Below are 27,145 nucleotides of genomic sequence, written 5' to 3'. Positions count from 1 at the left end.
CACTTCTCCTGGTCGGCCCGCCTGCATGGTTCTTCATCCTCGTTGTCTGTTCTCTCTGCCCAACTGCACTTCTTTGGCCCCACCATGGTCCAGACTCTTCAGAATTCTTTGTGAGGTGATAACCAGGTGAGAACCACCCAATTTTCTCCCGGGAGTCAGGTTGCTAGACCAGGGGCTCACTGTCACTCCTCCAAGCTGCTTAGCACATCCCCTTAGCAAGCTCCAGCCAATCTCACCCCTGCAGACCCTCACAGGGATTCCTCTTCAGTGTCACTTCAGAGGGCAAGGGAAACGGAACTTGAGTGGGGAGGGCTGGACCCAAGCCAGGTGCTTCTCAAAGGAAGGGTGGGGGCAGAGTGGTAGGACCCAGGCGGTGAGAAGGTGGGGCAGGGAGTGGGGGTACAGAGGGCAGTGCCACTCACTGAGGCCTGGGCCCTCCTGTCTCAGCCACCGAGAAGCAGCAAGATGGGTGATGCCCAGATGGAGGAATATGGGGCAGCGGCCCAGTACCTCCGCAAGTCAGATAAGGAGCGTCTGGAGGCCCAGACCCGGCCCTTTGACATCCGCACTCAGTGCTTTGTGCCTGACGATAAGGAGGAGTTTGTCAAGGCCAAGATCGTATCCAGGGAAGGTGGCAAGGTCACTGCTGAGACCGAGAACGGCAAGGTGTGTGAAGCACGGGGCCAGGGGAAGGGGAAGAAAGGTTTTGGCGGAGGTTCAGGGGGGAAGCCAGTAGCAGTGGGAGCTGATGGGTCCTGGAGAAGAGCCAAAGCCATCAGGGTTGCAGGACATGCCCCCTTGACAAGCCAGGTGTAACCAGGCACCATCTCAGCATTGCCAGAGAGGATGCTGGAAACCTCAGTTGCTTTCCTCCTCAGAGGAGTCTCCTTGATAGAGGGTATAGTCACATCAAACGAAGTTCCCTTGTATCCCTCTCCCCTGTGCCTCACTTTCCTGCATACACTCTCCCAAATTCCCCTCACCCAAACCAAGAGCAAACTCACAGACCCAGGTGAACACAAAGAGCAGGAACTCCTTAGCTGAATGCTCAGTCCTGGGGCTGGTGACAGGCACTCAGAAGCCCTGGGTCCCTGGTCCCTCACACCAGCCCTGAGAATTGCCACTCGTCACCAGCAGCAGCTCAGAACCATGTGCCTTGCAGACACACTGGTTAAATGGTGCGTTCCATCGAGGTGTAAAATAATGGACCGCAACACACTGGGGGCTTTGACTCTTACCCCAGCTCTGCCACCAACCAGCCACCCTACCAGCACATCATTTAATTATTCAAGCCACAGTTTCCTCCACTGTAACAAATGCTGGAATACCTGCCCACAGGATCTCATGACATCAGAGCATGGCAAACTCACCAATGCCAATCAAACCACGGTGACAGTGGCCAGTGTGGAGATAGGGTAGTTGGGTGAGATGTCTTTCCAGTAGAGACGAAAGTTTGCCACAAGCACTGCCTTGAAGTCACAATGAGGCGTGTGTACAGACAGCAGAGGTGGCAACCTCTCCAGATTTGCCCCTAGATGGGGACTGAATAGTTATAGTTATAGGCACAAGGTCTAGGGTACTGACAAGACACAGGGACTCTAGGATGGTCTCTAAGGTGGGAGAGACAGTGAGTGGGCAAGTTTTCTGAGAAGCTCTGGGGTAGGGCCCGGGCACTGGCCAGAGGAGAGCTGTGAGAGAGAGGCCAGATTGTGGCCGGTGTTCTGAGAGGTCAGTTGGTGAGGCTGGTGACTACAGACTGGAAGGTGTACTCATTCTGTCCTACTGCCCATGCTCCCTCCTTAGACAGTGACAGTGAAGGAGGACCAGGTGATGCAGCAGAACCCGCCCAAGTTCGACAAGATCGAGGACATGGCCATGCTGACCTTCCTGCATGAGCCTGCCGTGCTCTTCAACCTCAAGGAGCGCTACGCGGCCTGGATGATCTACGTGAGTGCATTCTGAACATGGCAGGAAGCCCATCCTGGACTAAGAGCAAAGTAGGGCAGGGCAACATAGCCAAGGGGAGAAGGTCAACACTCTCCCAAGGGGCCCAGCGCGCCCCCTCCCCCCATTCCCTTCCTGCCCTTGGTCAGCTGCAGGAAGACAGGAGCCAGCTGGGTGACCAGGGACTCTCCTGCCTGCCACCACTGCCCATCCTGGGTTCTCCCTTGCAGCCTCTCATGCCTGTCTGTCTCCTGCTCTAGACCTACTCAGGCCTCTTCTGTGTCACCGTCAACCCCTACAAGTGGCTGCCGGTGTACAATGCGGAGGTGGTGGCTGCCTACCGGGGCAAGAAGAGGAGTGAGGCACCGCCCCACATCTTCTCCATCTCAGACAACGCCTATCAGTACATGCTGACAGGTGAGCTCTGTGGCCCTGCCCTGTGCCCCCTCAGTCATGGACCTAGGCCCTCAGCCCTGACCCCACTGCCTATCCTCTTTTCTCTTCCAGATCGGGAGAACCAGTCCGTTCTCATCACGTGAGTGAGCACTATCCACACACAGAGGGGCTTGGGGGACCCAGGCTGATTCCTAAGGAATGGTTTAAGGTTGTGATTGCGAGGAGTGTGGGGTGCTGGGCTCTCAGAGAAGTGCTAGAGCGATCAATGATGATGGACAAATTCTCCCGGTGGTGAAGGTCAGATGGCCAGGACTCTGAGGGAGGAGGGGGCAGTGCTAAGATCCAAACGGAGATCAGTGAGACTCCTAGGTTCTGATGGGTCCCTGTTGCCTCCAGCGGAGAATCCGGGGCAGGGAAGACTGTGAACACGAAACGTGTCATCCAGTATTTTGCCAGCATTGCAGCCATAAGTGACCGTGGCAAGAAGGACAGTGCCAATGCAAACAAGGTACGGGTGGACCACAGGCTTGGTAGAAGGGTTCTGGGCAGACTGACCCTGGTGACCCTGAGCCTTGCCCTGGGGAGCACTGGTGGAAGTGCTCAAGATTTTCCTGGCAAAAAACACACACTCTGGGTACAGATATGGCCCTTTGGAGCTGCAGATTCCCCAGCACTGCACCCAGCCCCAGCTCCATTCACCAGAACCGGAGCAGCCCCCTGCCCTCTACACCAGCACCTAAAGGTGGACAGAAGGTGAGCTCCCAAGTTCTGCTTCCTCTGCAGGGCACACTGGAAGACCAGATCATCCAGGCCAACCCTGCCCTGGAGGCCTTCGGCAATGCCAAGACTGTACGGAATGACAACTCCTCCCGATTCGTGAGTGCCCTTGACCACTGCCTCATCTGGCCTTGACAAAAAAGGGGCTGCTAGCCCTGTCTGGGTGGCTCAGTTAGTTGAAGTGTCATCCCATACATCAAAAAGGTCACAGGTTGGATTCCAGGTCAGGTTACATACCTAAGTTTCAGGTTCAATCCCTGGTTGGGTGGTATACAGGAGGCAACCAATTGATGTCTCTCTCTCTCTCTCTCTCTCTCTCTCTCTCTCTCTCTCTCTCTCTTCCTCCCTCCTTTTCTAAAAATCAATGGAAACATATCCTTGGGTGAGGATTAAAAATGGGGGTGCCTTTTTACCAACACTAACCACACACAGTTGATTGTCCTTTGTTTGATTTTGGGATATCAATAAGTGGGTTCTCTCTCTCTCTCTCTCTCTCTCTCTCTCTCTCTCTCTCTCTCTCTCTCTCTCTCTCTCAACCTTTCTGATTTAGCCTGGGTCCCTGGGTTCTGGGAACTTAAGAAAAGAGACCTGGAGTCACCACAGCTGTTCCATAGCCAAGAAATGGAGTAGATTTGGTCGCATTCTACATTTTCCTTCTTTCTGTTTCCAGAGCTTTTCCACATTAGAGTGGAAAAGGACATAGACATTGGAGCCAATCCTCCAGCTTTACACTTGCCCAGCAAGTTCCACACCTGTCTGAACCCTAGTCCCTTCATCATTGAAAGAGGTTGTAATAGTCACTGAAAAGATTACTACACGTTAGTAAGTAATGGAGGTCCAAGATCTCCATTCTGTCTCCTCTGGCCAGTCCCTCACTCTTTGTCCCCTCTGCCCCCAGGGGAAATTCATCAGGATCCACTTTGGAGCCACTGGAAAGTTGGCTTCTGCAGACATAGAGACTTGTGAGTATGCAGGTGGCCCTGCCCTCCTCTCCTGATCCTCCTCTGCCTTTTTCCCCTGCAGGTGGCCCTGTTTCATCATTTCCCCTCCATCTTCTGTCTTTGTCTACATCTGCCTCTTGGCTTTAGTTTAGTCCTTTGTTCCTCAAACTGTGGCTTTCTCCTGACCCACTTCATCTTACTGTAGGAGCCTGATCTCCACCCTGTTGCTGATTGACTCTCCCCTTCCTTACCCACCTCCCTCTCCTCTCCTCACTTCAGATCTCCTAGAGAAGTCCCGAGTGATCTGCCAGCTCAAGTCTGAGAGGAACTACCACATCTTCTACCAGATCCTGTCCAACAAGAAGCCAGAGTTGCTGGGTGAGCCTGGCCCCATGCCCCTGCTGCCCCACTGTCCTCCCCAAGCAGGGCAGGTGCCCTCCATCTCCTTACCCTGCCTGACACCCCAATCACCTCCCTCCTCCTTCCATCTGCTCAGTGGCTTTCTCTTTCTGCCCCTCTTTGGGTCTGCCTGCATCTCCTCTTGCCTCCTTTTCCACCCTTTCCTTGTCAAATTTTCTCCTACTCCTTGTTGGCTTTCTCATTCTCCTCTTCATTTGCCTCTCTTTGTAAGTGCCATTTCCCCACTGTCCTCCCTTCCTATGTCCCCTTCACCCCCACCTAGTTTTCATTTCTTTTGAAGTCTCTCCATGGTCCTTGCTAACTGCTCTCGGGCCTCTCTTCCATTCTCCCACATCGTCCTGCCCTGCCCCTTGCCTGGACAGACATGCTGCTGGTCACCAACAACCCCTATGACTACGCCTTCGTGTCTCAGGGAGAGGTGTCTGTGGCTTCCATTGATGACTCCGAGGAGCTACTGGCCACAGATGTGAGTGAGGAGGCGGAGTGAGGGCTCCAGAGGGCTCCTGAACCACCCACTCCAACCACCTTTTGGCCTCTCTTGGTCTGTTCAGAGCGCCTTTGACGTGCTGGGCTTCACTGCTGAGGAGAAATCCGGTGTCTACAAGCTGACCGGAGCCATCATGCACTACGGAAACATGAAGTTCAAGCAGAAGCAGCGGGAGGAGCAGGCAGAGCCTGATGGCACCGAAGGTTGGCGGGCAGGAGGGCTAGCACTGGAAAGGCCTGCGGAGCTGGGTGTCACCTGTCAAGAGGAGACAGTCTTCTGAGAGCAGGGCTTCCCACACTGCCTCCAAAAGTGGTACCTTTTAACAATTCTTAAGGAGCTAGTTTGACAACAATAGAGAAAGTGGGAGGAAACCAGAAGTCTGACAAACAGGTAGCCAGAGGGAGAGCCTTTTCCAAGGGGCAGGCTCTGCCCCCACTCCTCCCTATGCAGCCCTGCCTCCAGGCTTTCTCCTCTGGTGGAGCCTAGCCAAGCCTCTGGCCACTCACTGTCCCCAAAGAGGACCTAGGCTTGTGGTGTAGAAGGGTGTGGTGAGGGCTGAGGAGGGAGAGGGACATGGGAATGATGGGAAGACAGGGAGCCCCCCCACCCCCCCTCATCCTCTTAAGCCCAGCAGTACCAACCAGAAATGAGTCAGGGATTTTTCTTCCTGTGCTTACATCTCACCAGAGGCCAGGAAAACATAGCCCCTGAGCTCTGCAGATCCCCATCATTGATGCAGTGTGCATGTGGGGGTGCCCACCCCTTAGGGGAGCCCTTCACAGGTTCTGTGCCATGTTGGTTAGGAGGCACAGGCCAGGAGTTCAGACAGAGCCCAGGGCATTGATGTGTCACCCACCTCTCTGGGCCCCAGTTTCTTCCTCAGTGAAATGGAGGGCAGTCCTTTCCAGCTCCCTCCGGGGATGTTGCAAGAATTCTTTGAGAAGGAGGTGTGAAGGTGTGAACAGTGATAGACAGACACCTGAGAATATTCCTCTTGCCCTACCTTTGAGGACCCTTTCTCTGTGTCTGTCCAGATCAAAATGCCAAGCCTGGGTGCCATGATAGCCATGGCACCAGTTATCACAAAATGCTTGAAATTAAACCAAACAGATTCCCTCTAAATAGAGGTGATGTGTTGGATGGACATTTAGAGAGCTGGGAGTTGGGGGAGGGGGGGGGGTTGTTCAACATACTGTTAGGAACTTAATTTGCCAGTCAGTCAAGTTGGTCAACATTGGATTAAGTAGAGCATACCTAATGCTGGGCCAATCCTGGGATGGGAACAAAGGAGGCAGGGAGCAGAGCACATCTCTCATCCCTGCCCTGGAGAGGTGAGGAGGTGCAGTGAGCTTGGGGACATGGTAACGCAGTGCTAGTGAAGGGCCTGGACCAGAGACATCCAGCAGACATAAAGATGGAGGCATTGTGGTAGGCCCTGGGTGAATGGAGGGGCCTGGGCTTCAGGCTGACTCAGGCACATACTGGAGTTGGACCTAATGCTTCAGAAAGACTCTGGCCCTGGGGCAGGGAAAGAGGATCTGTTGAAAGCACTTGCTTACTCCTTTTCTTTTCCACCAGATGCCGACAAGTCCGCCTACCTCATGGGGCTGAACTCAGCCGACCTGCTCAAGGGGCTGTGCCACCCTCGGGTGAAAGTGGGCAATGAGTATGTCACCAAAGGGCAGAGCGTGCAGCAGGTGTACTACTCCATTGGGGCACTGGCCAAGTCAGTGTATGAGAAGATGTTCAACTGGATGGTGGTACGGATCAACGCCACCCTGGAGACCAAGCAGCCGCGCCAGTACTTCATTGGAGTCCTGGACATCGCCGGCTTTGAGATCTTCGATGTGAGTAAGGGGAACCCTGGGAGTAGGGAGAACAATAATGCACTCATTGGCACATGAGTCATAAGCCAGACACCGGAAAGGCAAGTGGGGTTCAGCAGTGACAGAGGCAGTCAGAGTCCTATCTTCAGAGGGTACTCCCTCCGTGCCCTGACAGGGGAGGGGACCAGCCACACCCCTCACTGGGCTGGACTCGACCCTGGACTGAGCCTACTGGCCACTCACACACCTGCCTACCTGACCCACCTCTGCCCTCATCCCCCCTGCAGTTCAACAGCTTCGAACAGCTCTGCATCAACTTCACCAATGAGAAGCTGCAGCAGTTCTTCAACCACCACATGTTCGTGCTGGAGCAGGAGGAGTACAAGAAGGAGGGCATCGAGTGGGAGTTCATTGACTTTGGCATGGACCTGCAGGCCTGCATCGACCTCATTGAGAAGGTGCTGCCTCAGCCCATTGACTGTGTTCCCTTTCCCCCCACCCCCATCCCAGACAGCCTCATCCCTTCTACAACCAAGAAACTAGAGTCCCCAGAATCCCAAGCCTCTCTCCAGGCCCAGCTTCCACCCACTATGGGGTCACAGGCATATACAGGACAAGCCCCTTCCTTCTGTTCCCAGGACCTGTTCTCACAGTGGTCACATCTGTGTCTTAAGAGGGGGATGTAGTGAATGAGGACTCCTGGCCCTTCTGACACTCCATGGAAAGTGTCACTCATAGAAAGATCATAGGCTGAAACTAGAGAAATTGACATCCCATTCTCTTCCCGTTCACTGAGAAAAGCCCGTCTTCAGCCCCTCTTACCTAAAGACTCAGGAGACAAGCATGAAGCTGGTGGAAGGCTCCCAATGATGACTTGCCCTCATGGTGCCCTTGGGCTTTGCTGGTACAAACCAGAGTCCAGAGGGACTGACCCTCATCCAGCCCAGCCACTGTCCTTCAGGAAAGCTTCCCACAGGCTTTGGGTGGTTATCTAGGGTACTGCTCTTCCAAAGGCCTCAAAATTCCCTGAAACTTCATGGAAAAGAGTGTGTGTGAGTGTGTGTCTCTGTGTGTGTGTGTATATATACACACATTTTCCTGGGGAGGCAGTCTTTGCTTCATCAAATTTTCAATAGGATTCTTGCCCCAAGAAAAGTCAAGAACTACCATGCTTTCAGAAGAGCAGGATGTTGTGCAGATCCTGGATCCCTCTAACCATCCCTTGCAGAATTCTTACCTGTCCTATAGATAGGGGTCTTGCCAGCCCTGCAGTCTGGTGGCTCTGATACATATCTGTCCCTGCCTTCACTGTCCTCTGGGTGGGAGCCGTCCAGGAAGGCAGAGCTGTGCTGGGAGACCTTGGGGGCCTGGCAGGATGATTGGGGGTACATGGTTCTTCATTGGGTATTCTGGGGCAGAAAGAGGTTATATACGCCAGATTGGAATATAATTGAATTTAGGTTAATTCCAAGAACATTTGCTTCCTATGTGAGGTCAAAAGATGGCAGCAGGCTCTCTGTGGCCTGCCAGCTATACTGGGCTGATGCTCTGTCAGGGTGTGGGACTCTGGAAGCCTGGTATGTGCTCATGATGCTCTCTCTACCTCCCCACCATGCACTCAGCCCATGGGCATCATGTCCATCCTGGAGGAGGAGTGCATGTTCCCCAAGGCCACAGACACGACCTTCAAGGCCAAATTGTACGACAACCACCTGGGCAAATCCAACAACTTCCAGAAGCCTCGCAATGTCAAAGGGAAGCAGGAAGCCCACTTCTCCCTGGTCCACTATGCTGGCACTGTGGACTACAACATCCAGGGCTGGCTGGAGAAGAACAAAGACCCACTGAATGAGACGGTGGTGGGCTTGTACCAGAAGTCCTCCCTCAAGCTCCTGGCCACACTCTTCTCTTCATATGCAGCCGCTGATGCTGGTAAGGGCAGCCTCTGCACTGGGCCAGAGCACTTGTGGAGGTACAAGGTACCAGGGTCCCACTATTTCAAAGTTCATGACCCTAAAGGTGGGAAGGAGCCTGTGAGTCATGGGTTGTGGGCCAGAAGGTCCCACAGTAGTCCACCTGTACCCCTTCTGTGAAAAAGGCATGTTCCACTTTGTGTTATGGATATCAGTGTATGTGTCGTGTGTCATCTCAAGACTGTGAGCACCTGATGTCAATGAGCGTAGCACACACATGATTTAACCAAGCCCAGCATTAGAGTGTGCCCGCAGGATGTTTCAGTAAACTCTGAGAGGATCACTGAACAAATGAGCCTCCAGGTCAGAAAAGGAAGAGGAAGGGTGTGGACTGAAATGAGGAGGATGAAATACCAGAAGAAACGTAGAAAGTGGGAAGATGTGAGCATGAAGGGTAGGGTTAGAAGAGGGTGGGAGAAGAGAGCGGATACTATTTCAGCACCTGCTATGGGGCAAGCGCTGGTGACAAGCTTAGATGCTGATCTTACCTAATCTTCACACCTTTGGAGGCAGTTACTGTCCTCCTCACCAAGGAACGGAGACTTGGACATAAGAAGTCACACAGCTAGTGAGGCAGTCCTACCCCTGCCTGAGGGCTCCTCTGTTTAAAGCTCTTGGTCATCATTCCTTCTCTTCTTTTTAGCGGAGAGCAGTAAAAGCAAAGGAAGCAAGAAAAAGGGCTCATCCTTTCAGACAGTGTCAGCCGTCCACAGGGTAAGGAGGCCCCAGAGACCTGTGGTGGGCAGGCCCAGCCCAGAGCCTTGGGTGCACCACCCTAACCTGATGCTCTAAGTTTGGGGAAGAAAGAAGCACAAGCTGATTGATCATTTTGGCATGTAAATTCTACACAAGCTTTAACTCGTCATAAATGATGTGTCAACTCCTTATCCTTTTTGAGGGTTCTGGTGGCAGGCTGCCTGGGGCCCAGGGCTCAGAGACCAAAGGGATGGTTCCTGTGGCTCCTGACTCCCTCCTCTCACCCACCCCCAGGAGAATCTGAACAAGCTGATGACCAACCTGAAGACCACCCACCCTCACTTCGTGCGGTGCATCATCCCCAATGAACGGAAGGCTCCAGGTGAGCCATGTGGAAGAGTCTAGTCTGGGAAAGGCACTTGGCTCATTTGCCCTGAGGCTGACCTCTCTCTTCTCTCCACTGCTGCAGGGGTGATGGACAACCCCCTGGTCATGCACCAGCTGCGCTGCAATGGCGTGCTGGAGGGCATCCGCATCTGCAGGAAGGGCTTCCCCAACCGCATCCTCTACGGGGACTTCCGGCAGAGGTGGGTACAGGGAACAGGGGGAGCCCAGGTGGCCTTCGTGGGGAATGGAGTCTGCAGGTGGCCCCAAATTCTGTGGGAAGAGCTGCCCAGTGCAGAACATGGGTGACTTTGGGCATCTCCCTCCCAGGTACCGCATCCTGAACCCAGCGGCCATCCCTGAAGGGCAGTTCATTGACAGCAGAAAAGGGGCAGAGAAGCTGCTGGGTTCCCTGGACATTGACCACAACCAGTACAAGTTCGGCCACACCAAGGTGAGTGTAGCACTCCACAGGGTGGACTTGCAGGGCTTGCAGCCATGTTGAGCAGAGCAGCTGGGAGTTTGGAAGGCAGACCCCTGATTCCTGGTTTCCTGTATCCTGAAGCCAGGTTTCCTTTCTCTCTTGTCTTCCACATTTCACTCCCAGGTCTAGAATGAGCAGGTAATGGGTCCCCTGGGAGCTCAGCCAGCATCTCCCACCCTCTTCCTCCATCCTGGATACCCTTCTCTGAGGCTGCGATCCCCTTGGCTCTCCCCCTTGTCCGCAGGTGTTCTTCAAGGCCGGGCTGCTGGGGCTGCTGGAGGAGATGCGAGATGAGAGGCTGAGCCGCATCATCACCCGAATTCAAGCCCAGGCCCGGGGCCAGCTCATGCGCACTGAGTTCAAGAAGATCGTGGAGCGCAGGTGAGGCACAAGGGAAAGGAGAGACATTCCCAGAGATGTAAGAGGCAGACAAGTAGTTCTAATTGGCTTGGGTCGGAAGACCTGAGTTCAAATCCTGACTCTATCACTTATTATCTGGTCTGGGCAAATGACTTTACCACTCAGGACCTCATTTTGAAATCTTTTTTGTTAATCCTCATCCGAGGATATTTTTTCCATTGATTTTTTTTTAGAGAGAGTGGAATGGAGGAGGGAGGGGGAGAGAGAGAGAGAGAAAGAGAGAGAGAGAGAGAGAGAGAGAGAGAGAGAGAGAGAGAGGTGAGAGAGAGAAATATCAATGCTTGCCTCCCACATGCACCCTGGTCAGCAGGTCAGGAGATTAAACCCATGACCCCTGGGTGCTCAAGCTGGCACTCTAAACACTGAGAAGACTGGCCAGAGCTCATTTTGGAGTTTTTTTAAAGTTTTTTTTCATAGGAAAATGCTAGTTAGAGACTCATGAGATACCATTTAAATACACTAGATTTACAAAAATCAAGAAATGTGTGATTCACCGCTTACAGATGTGTAAATTAGTGCAGCCTCTTTGGAAAACAATTTATCATCTTTGAACAATTGTACACCTTTCAATTCCACTCCTGAGTGTATGCCCACAGAGAAACTCCTGCATGTGTACAAGACAACAAGAGAATCTTCATCACAGCATTGGTAAAAATAGCAAAGATCTGGAAACAGCTCAATTTTCTATCCACAAAGAAATGGGTAAATAGTATAGTCATTTGGTGGAATATTATACAGCAACGAAAAGCTACAATTACATGGTGCAATATGTTCAAACCTTAAAAGCATATTGTTGAGTAGACAAAAGCATGTCACAGAAAGATACTTATAGTGTGATACAATTTTCATAAAGCTCAGAAATAATAAAATAGTGGCATATTATTTAAAGATACATACATATATAGTTAAAATATTTTTTAAAAGCTAAGAAAAGAAAACCACAAGATTCAGGGTAGTGGCTAGTGGAGGGATCAGGAAAGAGGCAGGGAAGGAGCACACAGGTGGAGTCACTGTGGCAATGCTCTAGTTCTTGTTTGGGTGATAGGTTCATAGGTAGTCATTTTCTTGCATGTTTCATAACATAAATTATAGATATCCCTATATCCTATATAATAAAGAGCTAACATGCTGATTAGACCACATGGAGGAACCACCTTCCAGAATGGCCAGTGAGCAGGGCCATGGGGCTGTGAGGCAGCTGGGGCTGCAAAGGCTAAGGCAGCCAGGGCTGCAAGAGCTGAGCCCTTGCACAAATTTCGTGCATCGGGCCTCTAGTGTAAAATATAATTTTTAACATATTTGAGTTTTTTATAACACTAAACATAGTAAACACTCTATAAGCAGTAGCTTTCATTATTACTAAGGCCCCAGTAGGAAAAAATATAAACTGCCATTGTCTTTATTTTATCAGTTAATAAATGTTTATTGAACAACTCCATGTCCGGTGTAGTAATGTTTAGGTGCGGGTATTTATCAAGGCTACAAGAAAGGTTTCTGCCCAAAGGTGCCTACCAACTTGCTTAGATGGACTGGGAGCCAAATACAGTTTGGGAATGCTCTTTCATAGTGCCCCTTCTTTCCTCTATGCTTCTTTGCCAGGGATGCCCTTCTGGTAATCCAGTGGAACATTCGGGCCTTCATGGGGGTCAAGAACTGGCCCTGGATGAAACTGTACTTTAAGATCAAGCCTCTGCTGAAGAGCGCAGAGACAGAGAAGGAGATGGCCAACATGAAGGAGGAGTTTGGACGCATCAAAGAAGCGCTGGAGAAGTCTGATGCTCGCCGCAAGGAGCTGGAGGAGAAGATGGTGTCCCTGCTGCAGGAGAAGAACGACCTACAGCTCCAAGTGCAGGCGGTAAGACCACATGATTGTCTCTTCACCTCTCTTCTCCCTCCCTTAGATTATAGCCCATCTCATCGTCAGGGACCAAGACCCTGGATCTCTACTGTCTTTAATCACCAGCTCTTCTCTCTGTCCTCTTCTTCCAGGAACAAGACAACCTCAATGATGCAGAAGAGCGCTGTGACCAACTGATCAAGAACAAGATCCAGCTGGAGGCCAAGGTGAAGGAGATGACTGAGAGGATGGAGGACGAGGAAGAGATGAACGCTGAGCTCACTGCCAAGAAGCGTAAGCTGGAAGACGAATGCTCTGAGCTCAAGAAGGACATTGATGACCTGGAGCTGACATTGGCCAAGGTGGAGAAAGAAAAGCACGCAACAGAGAACAAGGTGAGGGCAGCTCCGTCTGGTGCCAGCCCAGGTCTCCTCAGGATTCAAAGACCACACTGACCTAACCAACACCAGGCCACTCAGGGATCCTGACAGCAATGTGGTCCTTGCCATTGGAGATCTCCATAGATGTCTCCAAGCTGGTGACCTTTGACCCTAAAAGGGGTGGGGTTCTTGGTTGACAGGTGAAGAACCTGACAGAGGAGATGGCTGGGCTGGATGAAATCATCTCCAAACTGACCAAGGAGAAGAAAGCTCTGCAAGAGGCCCACCAGCAGGCCCTGGATGACCTTCAGGCTGAAGAAGACAAGGTCAACACACTGACCAAGTCTAAGGTCAAGCTGGAGCAGCAGGTGGATGATGTGAGTAATAAAAACTATGCTCAGTCTTTCTCAGGTCAGGATTTTGTAGGCAACACCAGTGGCCAAAGAGTTCCTGATCCGTAGGACTAACTTCTTTACGCCTGGGGCCTTTTTGTTCTCTGTCGTTCCTCCCTAGTCCGGGTCTCTGAATCCTTTGTGCTTGCAGGAATTGCTCTGCTGGATTTCACTTCCAATCCACTGGACTTTGAGTTTACAGGAGAGCACTGTGGATCTCAGGTTATCTACACCCTGTTTGTTTTCTTCTTTCCATCAGCTGGAGGGATCCCTGGAGCAGGAGAAGAAAGTGCGCATGGACCTGGAACGAGCAAAGCGGAAGCTGGAGGGTGACCTGAAGCTGACCCAAGAGAGCATCATGGACCTGGAGAATGACAAGCTGCAGCTGGAAGAAAAGCTCAAGAAGTAGGAGCCTACAGTGGCCAGGAGGGGCTAGTGGAGGTGTCTGGCCAGAGCGTTAGAGCTGCAGGGTGCTGCACTCCCACTGGCCAGGTTGCTTTGGGCACAGTGGAAATGGGATGTAATTCACAGCCCTCTCTCCTTCACCCTCTTGGAGGGGGTGGGAGGTGGGCAGCTGGTGCTGGTATGTTGATGCAAGAGAAAAGAGAGTGGGCATAGAGAAAGGAAGACCACCTGTCACCCTGCTTCTCCTCCAGGAAGGAGTTTGACATTAGTCAGCAGAACAGTAAGATTGAGGATGAGCAGGCACTGGCCCTTCAGCTGCAGAAGAAACTGAAGGAAAACCAGGTAAAGTTCTCCCCAGTGCAAGCATGGGATGCTCAACAGCCCTGAGGCAGCTATAGCCTTAGAGATGCTCAGGGTTGTAGACATATCTGTAACTCCAGGCCACTCCAAAGGTCCCACCAGTCCTGAGTTACAGGCACTTGGAAACACCAGCCTTCTCCCATTAGAACAGTAATGTGTTATTGCAGCAAGACTATTTTGTGTGTGGAGATAGAGTGGGAGGAATCATACCTACAAAAAAGGGCTTCTCTTTCTGAAGTATGCTCTGCCTGGTGGGTTTTCTCCTCTGGGGAAAAAACTAGGGTTCGATTCTCCTCTAACCCTTTTTGGGGGGAGGGATGGGTACTTCTCCCCTGCATGGGAATGAGAAGTGCTTTCATGGAGCACCCACCTTCCCATAAGCTGCTCTATTCATATTCTTCCTGGGTACTGACCACAGCCACTAGCCCAGGCTGCATTCCCATAGAGTACCCATGATATGGGGTGAACTCCTACAACCCTGAGCAAGTCACTTCCACTCAGAGCCACAGTCTCTTTCAGTCAAATAGGACTAATAACCCCTGGCTTATAGAGAACCAGAGGGAAAAGTATATATGGAAACCACTCTGTCAACTAGAAGTCAGCCAGCCAACTAGCAAGGCCTTCTTCTTTTTTTTTTCCCTATGGCCTTCTCATCCCTCTGCAGGAGATAAATTAATAGCCAGGCTCTCTTACCTTTAATGCACCCTGAATTTCGATGTGCCTTTAGTCCTGGTTTGTCAGAGCCCTGGAAACAAAGCAGCAGGTACTCTCATTCCTGTTTTATAACTGCAGAAGCTTCCTGGCTTGCTCTGGACATAGTAGCCTCATGGGCAACAGGCACTCAGCTACTGGGGCAGGGCCTTAGCTCTCATTTCCTGGTCAGATGGAAGCTACTGGAAATAGCTGGTCTTTCCTCAGCATTTGGGGCCCATGGCCCAGGCTGCAAGTGACACATGAACACAATCCCACTCCTCTGGGGGCTGCTCAGAGGCTGGCCTGCCATCAGTGATAATTTGCCCTCCCGCCTTCTTGGGTGCCTCTGCTAGGTTTTAGCCAGAAAATCAGGATATCCTCAGGTCTTCCTGCCGTGGGTTTGGGCAACTTCTTTGACTCATGGACCTAGAAAAATACTACTGTTATCTTCATCAGGTCTTGGCAACAGGCTGTGGCTCCTCCTTCCTGTCCAAGCTCTTGCACACAGCCCCACCTTCTTCATCCTGGGAGCAGAGGCATGGTGGTCTTCTCTCTCCTGCTCCCAGGACCCACCCATGCACATTCCATTAAGACTGTCCATAACCACAGATGAAAGAATCTCACCAATCCTCCCCTTTGCTCCTGGCTAGTCAGATCAAAATGGTAGATGAAAGATTATTCCCATTTACTCAAAGCCAAGACTAAGGCCAGAAAAATGAGGTAGAGGTAGAGGAGGACACTCAGCTGGCCTGAAAGGGAACAATAAAACTGGAGCCCAGCCCTGGGCATAAAAAAGCAAGCCTTGCAGAGAGAAATATGGTTGACTGGACTTTGTGGTCAACTTGGAAGATAGCAAAAGCTTTTGATTGTTGTGAGGCATATTGTTGCAAATATTTGTAAAATACAAGCACCTGCTTATGTTCAGGAGAGCAGAGCCTAGTGCATCTGTGGAATCTATGGAATGTGAGATCTCATGAGATCCAGAGATTCCCTTCCGAACACATATTCTCGGGATTTAGGCAGATTCTCAGACTGGGTCTGGATGCCCCTGGGCGGGACCTTGAAGTTTTGGCTTCAACCAAATTCCTATTGATGGCCTATGCAATATAGGATGTTTCACAGCATCCCTGACTTCCGCCCCCTAGATGCTAGTAGCAATCTCCTTCCCCAGTCATGACAGTCAAAAATCTCTCCAGACATTGCTGACTGACCCCTAGCGAACCACTGCTCTGCAGGACCTGAGTGCTTGGGTCAGGAGTCTTCTAGAGCTGGGGGAGGGAGCTCCCATGGAGGGCTCCAGGCAGTGGGGCTGAGCCCTTTGTGTCTGGGCCCAGGCACGCATCGAGGAGCTGGAGGAAGAGCTGGAGGCTGAACGTACTGCCAGGGCCAAGGTGGAGAAGCTGCGCTCAGACCTGTCCCGGGAGCTGGAGGAGATCAGTGAGCGGCTGGAAGAGGCTGGCGGGGCCACAGCTGTGCAGATTGAGATGAACAAGAAGCGTGAGGCTGAGTTCCAGAAGATGAGGCGGGACCTGGAGGAGGCCACGCTGCAGCACGAGGCCACGGCGGCAGCCCTGCGCAAGAAGCACGCTGACAGTGTGGCCGAGCTGGGCGAGCAGATTGACAATCTGCAGCGGGTGAAGCAGAAGCTGGAGAAGGAGAAGAGCGAGTTCAAGCTGGAGCTGGACGACGTCACCTCCAACATGGAGCAGATCATCAAGGCCAAGGTGGGCCTGTGCTTAGCCTCTCCTCGCCCTCCTCACCCTCACAGCTTGCACCTTCCTTCCACCTTCTCTATCTGCCACCTCTCTAGTCATCACTCCTCCATCACCCTTTGGGTCTCTCTCCTTTGCACCGCCTTTGCCCTCCACCCATATCTTCGTCTCCTCACCATTCTTCTCTTCTTTAACTCATGTACCCGCTTCCGATTGTGCCCCTCCAGCACCACCCACTTCATCCCCCTGCCGTCTGTGCTCTCCCCACCTCGGCCCTCCCTTCCTTCCTCTGGTCCACCCAGCCCCTACTCCCTGACAACTCCGGCCCCTCCCACATCCCAGCTCCCCTGTCCCTTTACTGCCTGAAGGCAAACCTGGAGAAGGTGTCTCGGACATTGGAGGACCAGGCCAACGAGTACCGCACTAAGCTGGAAGAAGCCCAGCGCTCCCTCAACGATTTCACCACCCAGCAAGCCAAGCTACAGACTGAGAATGGTGGGTGTTCCTAACCAGCCCTGTGCCTGCCCCAGAATAAGCCATCAGGTGCCCTTTTGTATGGCCCACAAACCCATATTCCCACCTCCAGGTGAGCTGTCCCGGCAACTGGAAGAAAAGGAAGCGCTGATCTCCCAGCTGACCCGAGGGAAGCTATCCTACACCCAGCAAATGGAGGACCTCAAGAGGCAGCTGGAGGAGGAGGGCAAGGTGAGGCCCAGCTGAGAGGGCAGGAGGACAGGTGGCATCAACACAAGAAATGGAGACTGAAGAGAGGCCCCTGTGTGGGAAGACCTCCAGTCTAGGTTCTTCTACTCTTCAGCTCAGCCACACTTATATCATCAAATACCTCTTTTCTTATTTGTAAAGGGGTAGGGTGGGCAAACTGGGAAGCCACTCCAGGATGTTGAGATTCTACACCCTGAATGTGGCTGGGCTTAGTTGAAGTTTGTAGATATATAAAGGATTTGGAGAAGGGGCGGCGGGGGGATTCCCTCTCACCTTCCTGAAAGCTGAGCCCACCTCCTGGTGTTCACCTCCCAGGCGAAGAACGCCCTGGCCCACGCGCTGCAGTCAGCCCGGCACGACTGCGACCTGCTCCGGGAGCAGTATGAGGAGGAGACAGAGGCCAAGGCAGAGCTGCAGCGCGTCCTGTCCAAGGCCAACTCGGAGGTGGCCCAGTGGAGGACCAAGTATGAGACAGACGCCATCCAGCGGACCGAGGAGCTCGAGGAGGCCAAGTGAGTCCCAGGCAGCCTCCACGTTGAATCTAAGAGAGGAAGAAGCCAGAGCACATGGGGTGGGACAGGCAAAGTGGGAATGGGAAGGAGATTTGAGATAGAAGAGAGAAGAGGGTGTGAGAAATGTGGTGGAAAATAGAGGTGCTTGGATCCTGCACTCTGAGTGAACCCCGACTGGCACTGACTCACTTCCTATGACAGGCGAGCTTTTGGCCCGGGTTATACCTGATTCTCACGTATAAGACGAGCAAAAAGCTTGTTGGTCAGAGGAGCTACCATCGATCAGCCTGGCATGGGACGGCGGGGGGTGGGGGGGCGGGGGGGGGGGGCTGCCACCCAGATGGTGCTGCATCGGGGAGAAAACTGTTCTAGGCACCCATAGCCTTGCTTCCTCAAGGCTGGAGTCCCAGGGCCTAAAGGGGCTGCTCATGGTCCCAAGGAGCTGTGGGAGGGGGGGGAGTGGGTCCTCCTCGGGTGTCAGTCCCAAGGCCCCACTATTCCTGGGTAGAGTCACACACACACACCCAACCAACCTGGCAGGAAGAAGCTGGCCCAGCGACTACAGGACGCTGAGGAGGCTGTGGAGGCCGTCAATGCCAAGTGCTCATCCCTGGAGAAGACCAAGCACCGGCTGCAGAACGAGATCGAGGACCTGATGGTGGATGTGGAGCGCTCCAATGCAGCTGCTGCGGCCCTGGACAAGAAGCAGAGGAACTTCGACAAGGTGGGTCCTGGTGGGGGCCACAGCCAGGGGGCAGAGCAGGGGCACCAGCATCAGTATGAGGCCAGGAGCAAACTCCTTGGAGGCAGGGAGGAGGCTGAGGCCAGGCAAGGGGCCTGGGCAGTCCCTGGAGGTGGGGCAGGGGGCTGCGCAGTGAGTCTGACTCTGTCCCTGCAGATCCTGGCTGAATGGAAGCAGAAGTATGAGGAGTCGCAGTCAGAGCTGGAGTCCTCACAGAAGGAGGCTCGCTCTCTCAGCACAGAGCTCTTCAAGCTCAAGAACGCCTATGAGGAGTCCCTGGAGCACCTGGAGACCTTCAAGAGGGAAAACAAGAACCTTCAGGGTGCGCTGGGGCACGAGGCCAGGGAGGGGAGGAGGCAAGGAGGGCCACTGAGGGTCAGAGAGAACACAGGCTTTGAGATTTCTGGTTCTCTAACCCCCAGAGGAGATCTCTGACCTGACTGAGCAGCTGGGAGAAGGAGGAAAGAATGTGCATGAGCTGGAGAAGGTCCGCAAGCAGCTGGAGGTGGAGAAGCTAGAGTTGCAGTCGGCCCTGGAGGAGGCCGAGGTGAGAGCTTGCTTCCACCTGCACCCCTGCCTGTTTACCCCAACCCGACTCTTTCTGACTCCTTAATTCTTCCTCACCCAAGACAAAACTATTAGCCTCTTATTCTTAGTCCAAGGTTGTCTATCCACTACCCATGACCACCTCCAAAGCCAAGGCCTGCACAAAGGAAACATCACAGTCTGATCATAAACCATAGGTTTGGTTTCGCACCAGGTTTATAAAGTTGAAGCCTGGCCATCATAATAGCTCCTCAAACAGTGGGTGCCATGATGGGCTCTAGAGTCAACCAGACCTGAGTTTGAAACTTGGTTTCAGGACCTCCACTCTGTCACAGGGCAAGTTCCTTAACATCTCTGTAGCTCAGTTTCTCATCTGTAAAATGAAATTAATTATACATACCTCATAAGATTTATGCATGATTATTATGAAAATTAAATGAGATGACACATTTAAGCACTTGATATATATTAGCTATTGTTACTGTTCCTTTTTAAGAACCTAGGTATAGCCCTGAGTTTTGGCGCTTCTTTTTTCACCAGGGTGAGGGGCTTAGGAAACAAAGGTAAAGTTTTGAATTTGTGGTTATAAAACTCCCTCCTTTTTCTATGATACTTTAGATAAATCGGGACCATGCAGTGGTATTGGTGCTGAGGTGGCAGGGGGCGGGGTGGAGAAGGGGTAGTATTGGCAATTGTCAGGTTCAAACCCTTTCCTTGACAAAGGAAGCCCAGGGCATCCTGCACCTCCTCCCCCAGAGCACCAGGTGGCCCGGAAGGCGGATCTCACTTCCTCGTCTCTTCCCAGCTCTCCTCTCCAGGCCATAGTCCTGGCTGACACCCAAATCCTATCAACCTTGCTCCCTACCCCACCCCATGTCCTGATTCTCCGCCTCAGATCATCTCTCCCGGCCCACCTGCTAGGCCTCCCTGGAGCACGAGGAGGGTAAGATCCTCCGGGCACAGCTGGAGTTCAACCAGATCAAGGCAGAGATCGAGCGGAAGCTGGCTGAGAAGGACGAGGAGATGGAGCAGGCCAAGCGCAACCACCAGAGGATGGTGGACTCCCTGCAGACCTCCCTGGATGCAGAGACGCGCAGCCGCAACGAGGCCTTGCGTGTGAAGAAGAAGATGGAGGGCGACCTCAATGAGATGGAGATCCAGCTCAGCCAGGCTAACAGGATAGCCTCAGAGGCCCAGAAGCACCTGAAGATTGCCCAGGCTCATCTAAAGGTAACAGAAGTTGGGGCTCTCACGAGGGGAGTGAGCCCAGAGGGATGGTAAAGGACAGAAAAAAGGGTCTTGGGCTAACAAATATGAGAAGGTTGAGGTCCCCTACCTCCTGGACTTGGAGGCTTGAGGGAGGAGGACTGACCCTAAGCATGTCCTGGACCAGCCCAGCCTCTAGGCCTAGAGCAGTGATGGCGAACCTATGACACGCGTGTCAGAGGTGACACACGAACTCATTTTTTTGGTTGATTTTTCTTTGTTAAATGGCATTTAAATATATAAAATAAATATCAAAAATATAAGTCTTTGTTTTACTATGGTTGCCAATATCAAAAAATTTCTATCTGCCGAAACCGGTTTGGCTCAGTGGATAGAGCGTCGGCCTGCGGACTGAAAGGTCCCATGTTCGATTCCGGTCAAGGGCATGTACCTGGGTTGCAGGCACATCCCCAGTAGGAGATGAGCAGGAGGCGGCTGATCGATGTTTCTCTCTCATCAGTGTTTCTGACTCTCTATCTCTCTCCCTTCCTCTCTGTAAAAAAAAAAAAAAAAAAAAAAAAAAAAAAAAAAATTCTATCTGTGACACGGCACCAGACTTAAGTTAAGGGTTTTCAAAATGCTGACATGCCGTGCTCAAAAGGTTTGCCATCACTGGCCTAGAGACTAGATGAGGAAAGGTGCCCCTTTGCCCTCCACTTGGAAAGAAATCTTGAATCTGGGACCGGGCACATCAGACCCTGAATGGGAGGCTTCCTCACATTACCCTTTCCCCCACAGGACACCCAGATCCAGCTAGATGACTCGGTCCGGGTCAACGATGACCTGAAGGAGAACATCGCCATCGTGGAGCGGCGCAACACCCTGCTGCAGGCCGAGCTGGAGGAGCTGCGGGCTGTGGTGGAGCAGACAGAGAGGTCTCGGAAGCTGGCCGAGCAGGAGCTGATCGAGACCAGTGAGCGGGTGCAGCTGCTCCACTCCCAGGTGAGGAGATCAGGGGCCACCACGGGAAAACCTGCCGAGTGGCAGAGCCTGGGACATAGACACTCTGAACCACGGGTTCTGAGTAAGCATGTCCAACCAGGATTGCAAATTATCTCTTGAGCCAACTCTCATCTGTTAGTCATGGCTGTGGAACTAATACCTAGGAAGGGAGTCCAGATGTAAAAGCTAAGAGTGTCATAACTGGTTGGTGATGCCTGCCAAAGTCACAAATCTGGGAGTTATACATGCTGCTATTTGATATCCTTGATCTAGAAGGCACTTTCATCTTGCTCTGTAAAGGTGGAACTTTGAGAATTTAAAGGAGCACAACAGCATCTACTTGCAAACCAAATCCTCAACAGAACAGCATTTTTCTGAAGTCCTACACACACTTCTACACTCTGGAATGACTTTCTGTGCCCATCTTATTGCGGTGCCTGGTAGAGCTTGTTCCATAATTTAGTTATGTGTGGGAATGACATCATGCGCTGACCTGGTCCTCTTTTCCTTACCCTACATTATTCTTTCTGTAACTGTAATCATTTCCAGGATATTGTCCTGGTAAAAAGTTATTCCCATTTTCCTAGGAATATTTTCATGCTCTTGCATCGACATGTTACTAAAGAGATCAGGAGTAGAAATGCAGGCTCTTTGTTGCTTTAAGTCGTTCTTCAGAGCTGATAACTTTAGATATAAAATCTAGAGCATATCTATTCTCATAAGAAAAGGGAAAGCGTGTGAGAAACAAAAGGAATATACTGAAAGAAAGACATGTTTGTAACACATGACCGGTTTTAATTCTCTCTGGATAAAGGTGTAGAATCAGACAATAAAGTCTACACTCCATAATTTTCTCTGCCCATATCTAGAACACCAGCCTCATCAACCAGAAGAAGAAGATGGAGTCGGATCTGACCCAACTCCAGTCAGAAGTGGAGGAGGCGGTGCAGGAGTGCAGGAACGCTGAGGAGAAGGCCAAAAAGGCCATCACAGATGTGAGTGCCCCCGCACCTTCCAGCCTCCCCTACAGACATGAACAAGGGCTCTGGGTCCAGGCCAGGCCACTGGGCTGTAAGGACAAGGTGACTCTGCAGTTTCATGGGTTTGAGGGCCTCAGGGAGCAAACGCCAGGATGGGAAAGAGGTGATCCTTTAGGGAGAAGAGACCTGGGCCCCGGTTCTTTGACACCTCTCTCCTGTCCACAGGCCGCCATGATGGCAGAGGAGCTGAAGAAGGAGCAGGACACCAGCGCCCACCTGGAACGCATGAAGAAGAACATGGAACAGACCATTAAGGACCTGCAGCACCGGCTGGACGAGGCTGAGCAGATCGCCCTCAAGGGCGGCAAGAAGCAGCTGCAGAAGTTGGAGGCCCGGGTGCGGGAGCTGGAGAATGAGCTGGAGGCCGAGCAGAAGCGCAATGTGGAGTCAGTCAAGGGCATGAGGAAGAGTGAGCGGCGCATCAAGGAGCTCACCTACCAGGTGCGGCTGGTGGCTGCTCTGGGGCCGGGCCATCAGAAGTCCAGGGCTGCCCTAGCCCCACCTCCTGGCCCCCACAGACTCCAAGCCAAACTACCATTCAGGAAATGCCACCTGGTCCTCCTGGCACCTGCTCTTTGAGAAGGTGTCTTTGGGTTACCTTTCTTTCACATACTCAAGTCAGTTTGGCTTAAGTCCATGAGTTTTTCCAGTGAATGCAGGAAAATCTACTTCTACTTTCTGAAAGCACTTTTAACCAGAATTTTCCCAGATTTTTTAATAATCTGAAGGTCTACCATGAAGGCTCCGAATAGCCCAAGTAATCTTTCCACTTTCTACTGGCCTAATTGGGAGGGACATGTGTGGCAGTTTAGGGATAAAAGTCGGAGATGGGAAAAGACTCAGATCTTCCGTGGAACTTCTAGGACAATGGGAAGAAGACCTTAGAAAAGACAGATCACAAAATGTTCTAAGACCTCCATCTGCGTACCTCAGAGCTTTTACCTTTGACTCCTTATTTTCACAGTGTGCCTGGTAATGAAACACAGAGAAAGGGGTATTGGTCCATTTGACAGCTGGATATGAGGCACAGGAAAGAGATACAGATGTAGAACTGTGGACATATTTGTGGACATAATGTCAGCCTAGGAAATGCCAGCCTAACATATACAATGATGTAGAGATGGGATTGATCAAGTGACACTGGAGTCAGTGATCCTGGTGCCCCAAATTTGGCCCAGTACAGTCTATTAGCATATTGGATTATGATAGGTTGGAATGGTATAGACTATAATGCCCTCTCTTTCTGCATTCATCATTATTCATTTCTGGTCATTCTAGGACCATTGGCCAAGAGCATCTATGGTGGAATTGATAAGTTGGAGCTGGAACAGCCCAATGTCTCCGTATTATTAGATCATGGAATTCCATTTGGTTCTGAGCCCCCCTCTCCCTGCCCCCCCCTTTGCCCCCCGCCCCCGCCTTCCAGTTTTAAGGTGGCAGCTCTCATTGCTTTTTAAATATGGACTAAGGGCTTTGCCTTGGCCCTTTGACCTACAAGTAGCATCAAAGATGGACTCTTACCATCACCTCTTTAATCTGGCCCATTTGAGGGACGGTCAGCTAAGGCATGGGGAGAAGAGTGGAATGGTGAGGGAGGGGAAGATGATTGTACTTGCTTCTCCTCCAAAACTCCCACCCATCCACCCCTAGACTGAAGAGGACAAGAAGAACCTGCTCCGGCTTCAGGACCTGGTGGACAAGCTGCAGCTGAAGGTCAAGGCCTACAAGCGCCAGGCCGAGGAGGCAGTAAGTTCATGGGTTTCTCCACTCTAATGAACACACCTCCTGTGTGTTTGAAGCACCGAGTGTCCACCCCAGCTTGCGGCCTGGACAATGAGTTTGCTATTCACTTTAACTTTCAAACATTTGTTACATGTGCCCAATATGCTCACAGTTGTGTCAGGCACTCTGAGTTAACAAAAGCAATGCTTATTTGATCCAGGATTTGCTCACAAGCGACTTATAATTCATATACTAATAAGCCCAAGAGAAGGCAGAGTAGCTGTTACTGTAGGTCAGGGGATCAGACAGTGCTAAAAGACTGGAAGGTGGCAGTGAAATTGAGCCTGGAAGAGAAACTGACCAGGCATAGTGCAGTGAGGAAGACATGTGGGTGGGCAAACAGGCGTGGATGTGAGGTGTTGCTGAGCACACCTGTGCAGTAAACCCAGGTCAGGGAGTGTCTATCAGATGCCAAGCCAGGAAGGAGTAGGACGCCCTTGGCAAGGCTGTTGCAGGAACATGGGTGAGAGGTGAGAGCACTGAGACAAGCCAGGAACCAGGGAGTCCCCAGACCAGGAAGCTGGGAAGATGCACCTACCTACCCCCTCTCACCTCATCCTCCCACCCCCTGAACCCCTGCAGGAGGAGCAGGCCAACACCAACCTGTCCAAGTTCCGCAAGGTGCAGCATGAACTGGATGAGGCGGAGGAGCGAGCCGACATCGCCGAGTCCCAGGTCAACAAGCTGCGGGCCAAGAGCCGTGACATCGGCTCCAAGGTGGGGTCCCCTACCCCAGGCCTAGCTAGTCACCCCCACAGCAGCTTCCCTCCAACATTAGCACCCTTCCGAGGGGGTACGTCTTACCCTATATTTGGATAGCCTGAGAGTCCCATAGCACCCACTCCTGAGAATCCCCCTCCTGCTCAGAACACCCCTACAGACTGGAGCCTCTCTAGAACCCCAGCCCTTCGGGGTTCCATTTAGGAGATCCTAAACCACAAAGACCCCTAAATGGAATCCCAAGATCCCTGAGGCCGAAACCTCTCCCTCTAAGGGCATCTCCTTTAGGCCCAGGAAAGCTCTAGAGTCCTCCCGACATCCTTCCTCCCTTTTGCCAATTGCCCCCTCAGACCTTTTATTTCTTTTTCAGCAAAAACTGCACGATGAGGAGTAATGCTGCCTTCAGGACCTCGATCATGCTAACCTGTAATAAAGCTGGTTGCCAGACTCTGACGGAGCTCCTGTCCTTTCTGTCCTGAGCTCGGAAAGCAGCCCCGCCCTGTGTCCGAGCTGTGGCAGCCAAGGTTTCCCACATCCATGGAGGGGGAAACTGAGGCCCCGGGAAGTGAGGTGTCTCCCTGAGGCAGCAGAGCCATGCGCCCCAGTTCTGCTCAGTCAGCCGGATACGGGGCCAGAGGGGGACATTTCCGAAGGGGCGGAACCAAAGGCACCGGGAGGGTGAGCCAATTCTAGACTCTGGGAAACAGAATTCCAGTGCCAAAGCGAAGCCACCCTCCACCTACCCCACCTCTGAGGCCACAGGGGTTAAAAGTGTCCTGGGACACCCGTTTCCTCCAAAATGAATTTCCCACTGCTGCCAGGAGAGGTGCAGAGCTGGCTGGGGATGGACATGCAGATGAAGGGGTTGGCACAGGTCCCATTGTGGTCAGCAGCCCCCTAGAAGTAACCCACAGGGAGTCCCTCTCCCCATGATCCCCAGGACTAACCCCAGCTTCTTCATCATGAGGGCAGCCTGAGGCTCTGGGGCCAGCAGACAGAGTCCAAACCACTATGGATCGAGCCTGAGCACTGTCCCATCTCTACTTGTCACACAGACACAGATGAGCACAGATGCACATGCAGGTACACACCAAAATGGCACTCTGCTCTCTCTGAGCTCCTACTAGGGACTGTCTGGTCTGGGTCATATGGCTGCTCAGGAAACAGGGCTGGTCCTGACCTCATTCTGCTCCACGCAGATCCCTGCCCCATGCTGGGCTTACAGCCAGACTCTCCTGAGCACCTTCTGATCCCCTCACCTGGCAACTCATCTCCTGAATGGCCCTGGCTAAGCCCTTCTAGCTCTCCATGGAGGCCTTGACCCCACCCACCAAGGCCGGCCACCAGCCTTCAGAATGGGAGAAGCATAAAGCCCCTAGAACAGCGAGCAGAGACCAGAGAAACACAAAAAGGTTGGTTCCAGCTCTGCTGAGGAGCCAAGAGCATGAGGCTAAGACAGTGGTCGGCAAACTCATTAGTCAACAGAGCCAAATATCAACAGTACAACGATTGAAATTTCTTTTGAGAGCCAAAGTTTTTAAACTTAAACTATATAGTAGGTACATTGTTATTAACTTAATTAGGGTACTCCTAAGCTGGCCTTTGCTAAAAACGTCCTCAATCTGACTGAGGTACGTTCGCTGAGGTCGACACCTTCCAACTCTCCCATCCACACGCGTCTTGTATACTTGTTTCAGATAGACGCGTGCGTGTGGATGGGAGAGTTGGAAGGGGTCGACCTCAGCGAACGTACCTCAAAACAATGTACCTCCCCTACGCCGTGTCTCCCGTCGCCCCACCGACCAACACCCCCCACTTCTTCTAACGCCACTTCTTCAAAATAGACTCACCCAGGCCGAAAACCGACTTCTGCGCATGGGCCACGAAGTTTCAATCGCACTGTACGTGCGCGCCCGCACGTGGTATTTTGTGGAAGAGCCACATTCAAGGGGCCAAAGAGCCGCATGTGGCTCGTGAGCCGCGGTTTGCCGACCACTGGGCTACACACCAAAATGGCACAAGAAGCAGGAGGCCAGAGAAGTCAGATCAAGAGACCTGTGGTTATTCCAAGGGGAGCAGAGCACCTCTGCCAGAGTCCAGGGTAGACTTAACTTCCAGGCAGGGCTTAAGGGCCTGCATCTAGAAGGAGCACCCCAGAAGAAGGAAGGCATTTCAGGATAGGAGCAAACAAGCATTAGAGAATGGAGATAGCAAGTCAGCTTGGATGAGCTGCTGAGCTAGGCCACACTGGATTCTGTGGGCTGGGTGTCCCTGGCTGCACAGGGCTATCCGGGCTGTGGCAGTGCCTGCTCCGAACTCCCCCTGAGCAGAGCTCTCCCAGAGCA

General features: G+C 52.2%; 1 protein-coding gene across 1 annotated transcript; it reads left to right on the top strand.

The window, feature by feature from the left end:
- Positions 1–450: 450 nt before the first annotated feature.
- LOC308519353 (myosin-6) lies at positions 451–25,252 on the top strand. Its single transcript, XM_081091319.1, has 37 exons — positions 451–666; positions 1,804–1,947; positions 2,205–2,361; positions 2,452–2,479; positions 2,737–2,848; positions 3,124–3,216; positions 4,016–4,079; positions 4,338–4,436; positions 4,841–4,944; positions 5,030–5,168; positions 6,544–6,812; positions 7,079–7,249; positions 8,414–8,723; positions 9,408–9,478; positions 9,755–9,842; positions 9,930–10,047; positions 10,175–10,298; positions 10,573–10,709; positions 12,348–12,603; positions 12,738–12,980; positions 13,166–13,342; positions 13,617–13,762; positions 14,014–14,104; positions 16,150–16,539; positions 16,896–17,022; positions 17,114–17,232; positions 17,566–17,762; positions 18,303–18,486; positions 18,661–18,826; positions 18,927–19,051; positions 19,972–20,280; positions 21,055–21,258; positions 22,128–22,253; positions 22,464–22,739; positions 23,949–24,044; positions 24,663–24,797; positions 25,171–25,252. Exons 1-37 carry the CDS (start codon positions 466–468, stop codon positions 25,192–25,194), a joined length of 5,820 nt encoding a protein of 1,939 aa, XP_080947445.1. The 5' UTR covers positions 451–465; the 3' UTR covers positions 25,195–25,252.
- Positions 25,253–27,145: the final 1,893 nt, after the last annotated feature.

Source organism: Myotis nattereri (assembly GCF_964212035.1).
Source record: "Myotis nattereri genome assembly, chromosome: 1".
Classification (NCBI taxonomy): domain Eukaryota; kingdom Metazoa; phylum Chordata; class Mammalia; order Chiroptera; family Vespertilionidae; genus Myotis; species Myotis nattereri.
This window is presented reverse-complemented; position numbering and strand designations above follow the sequence as displayed.

Bases quoted from the DNA above. Each gene is read 5' to 3' on its own strand.
- LOC308519353 (XM_081091319.1), top strand. From the start codon at position 466: ATGGGTGATGCCCAGATGGAGGAATATGGGGCAGCGGCCCAGTACCTC. The intron at 2,362-2,451 runs GTGAGCTCTGTG...TTTCTCTTCCAG, and splicing joins CTATCAGTACATGCTGACAG to ATCGGGAGAACCAGTCCGTT. The intron at 17,763-18,302 runs GTGAGTCCCAGG...CCAACCTGGCAG, and splicing joins GAGGAGCTCGAGGAGGCCAA to GAAGAAGCTGGCCCAGCGAC.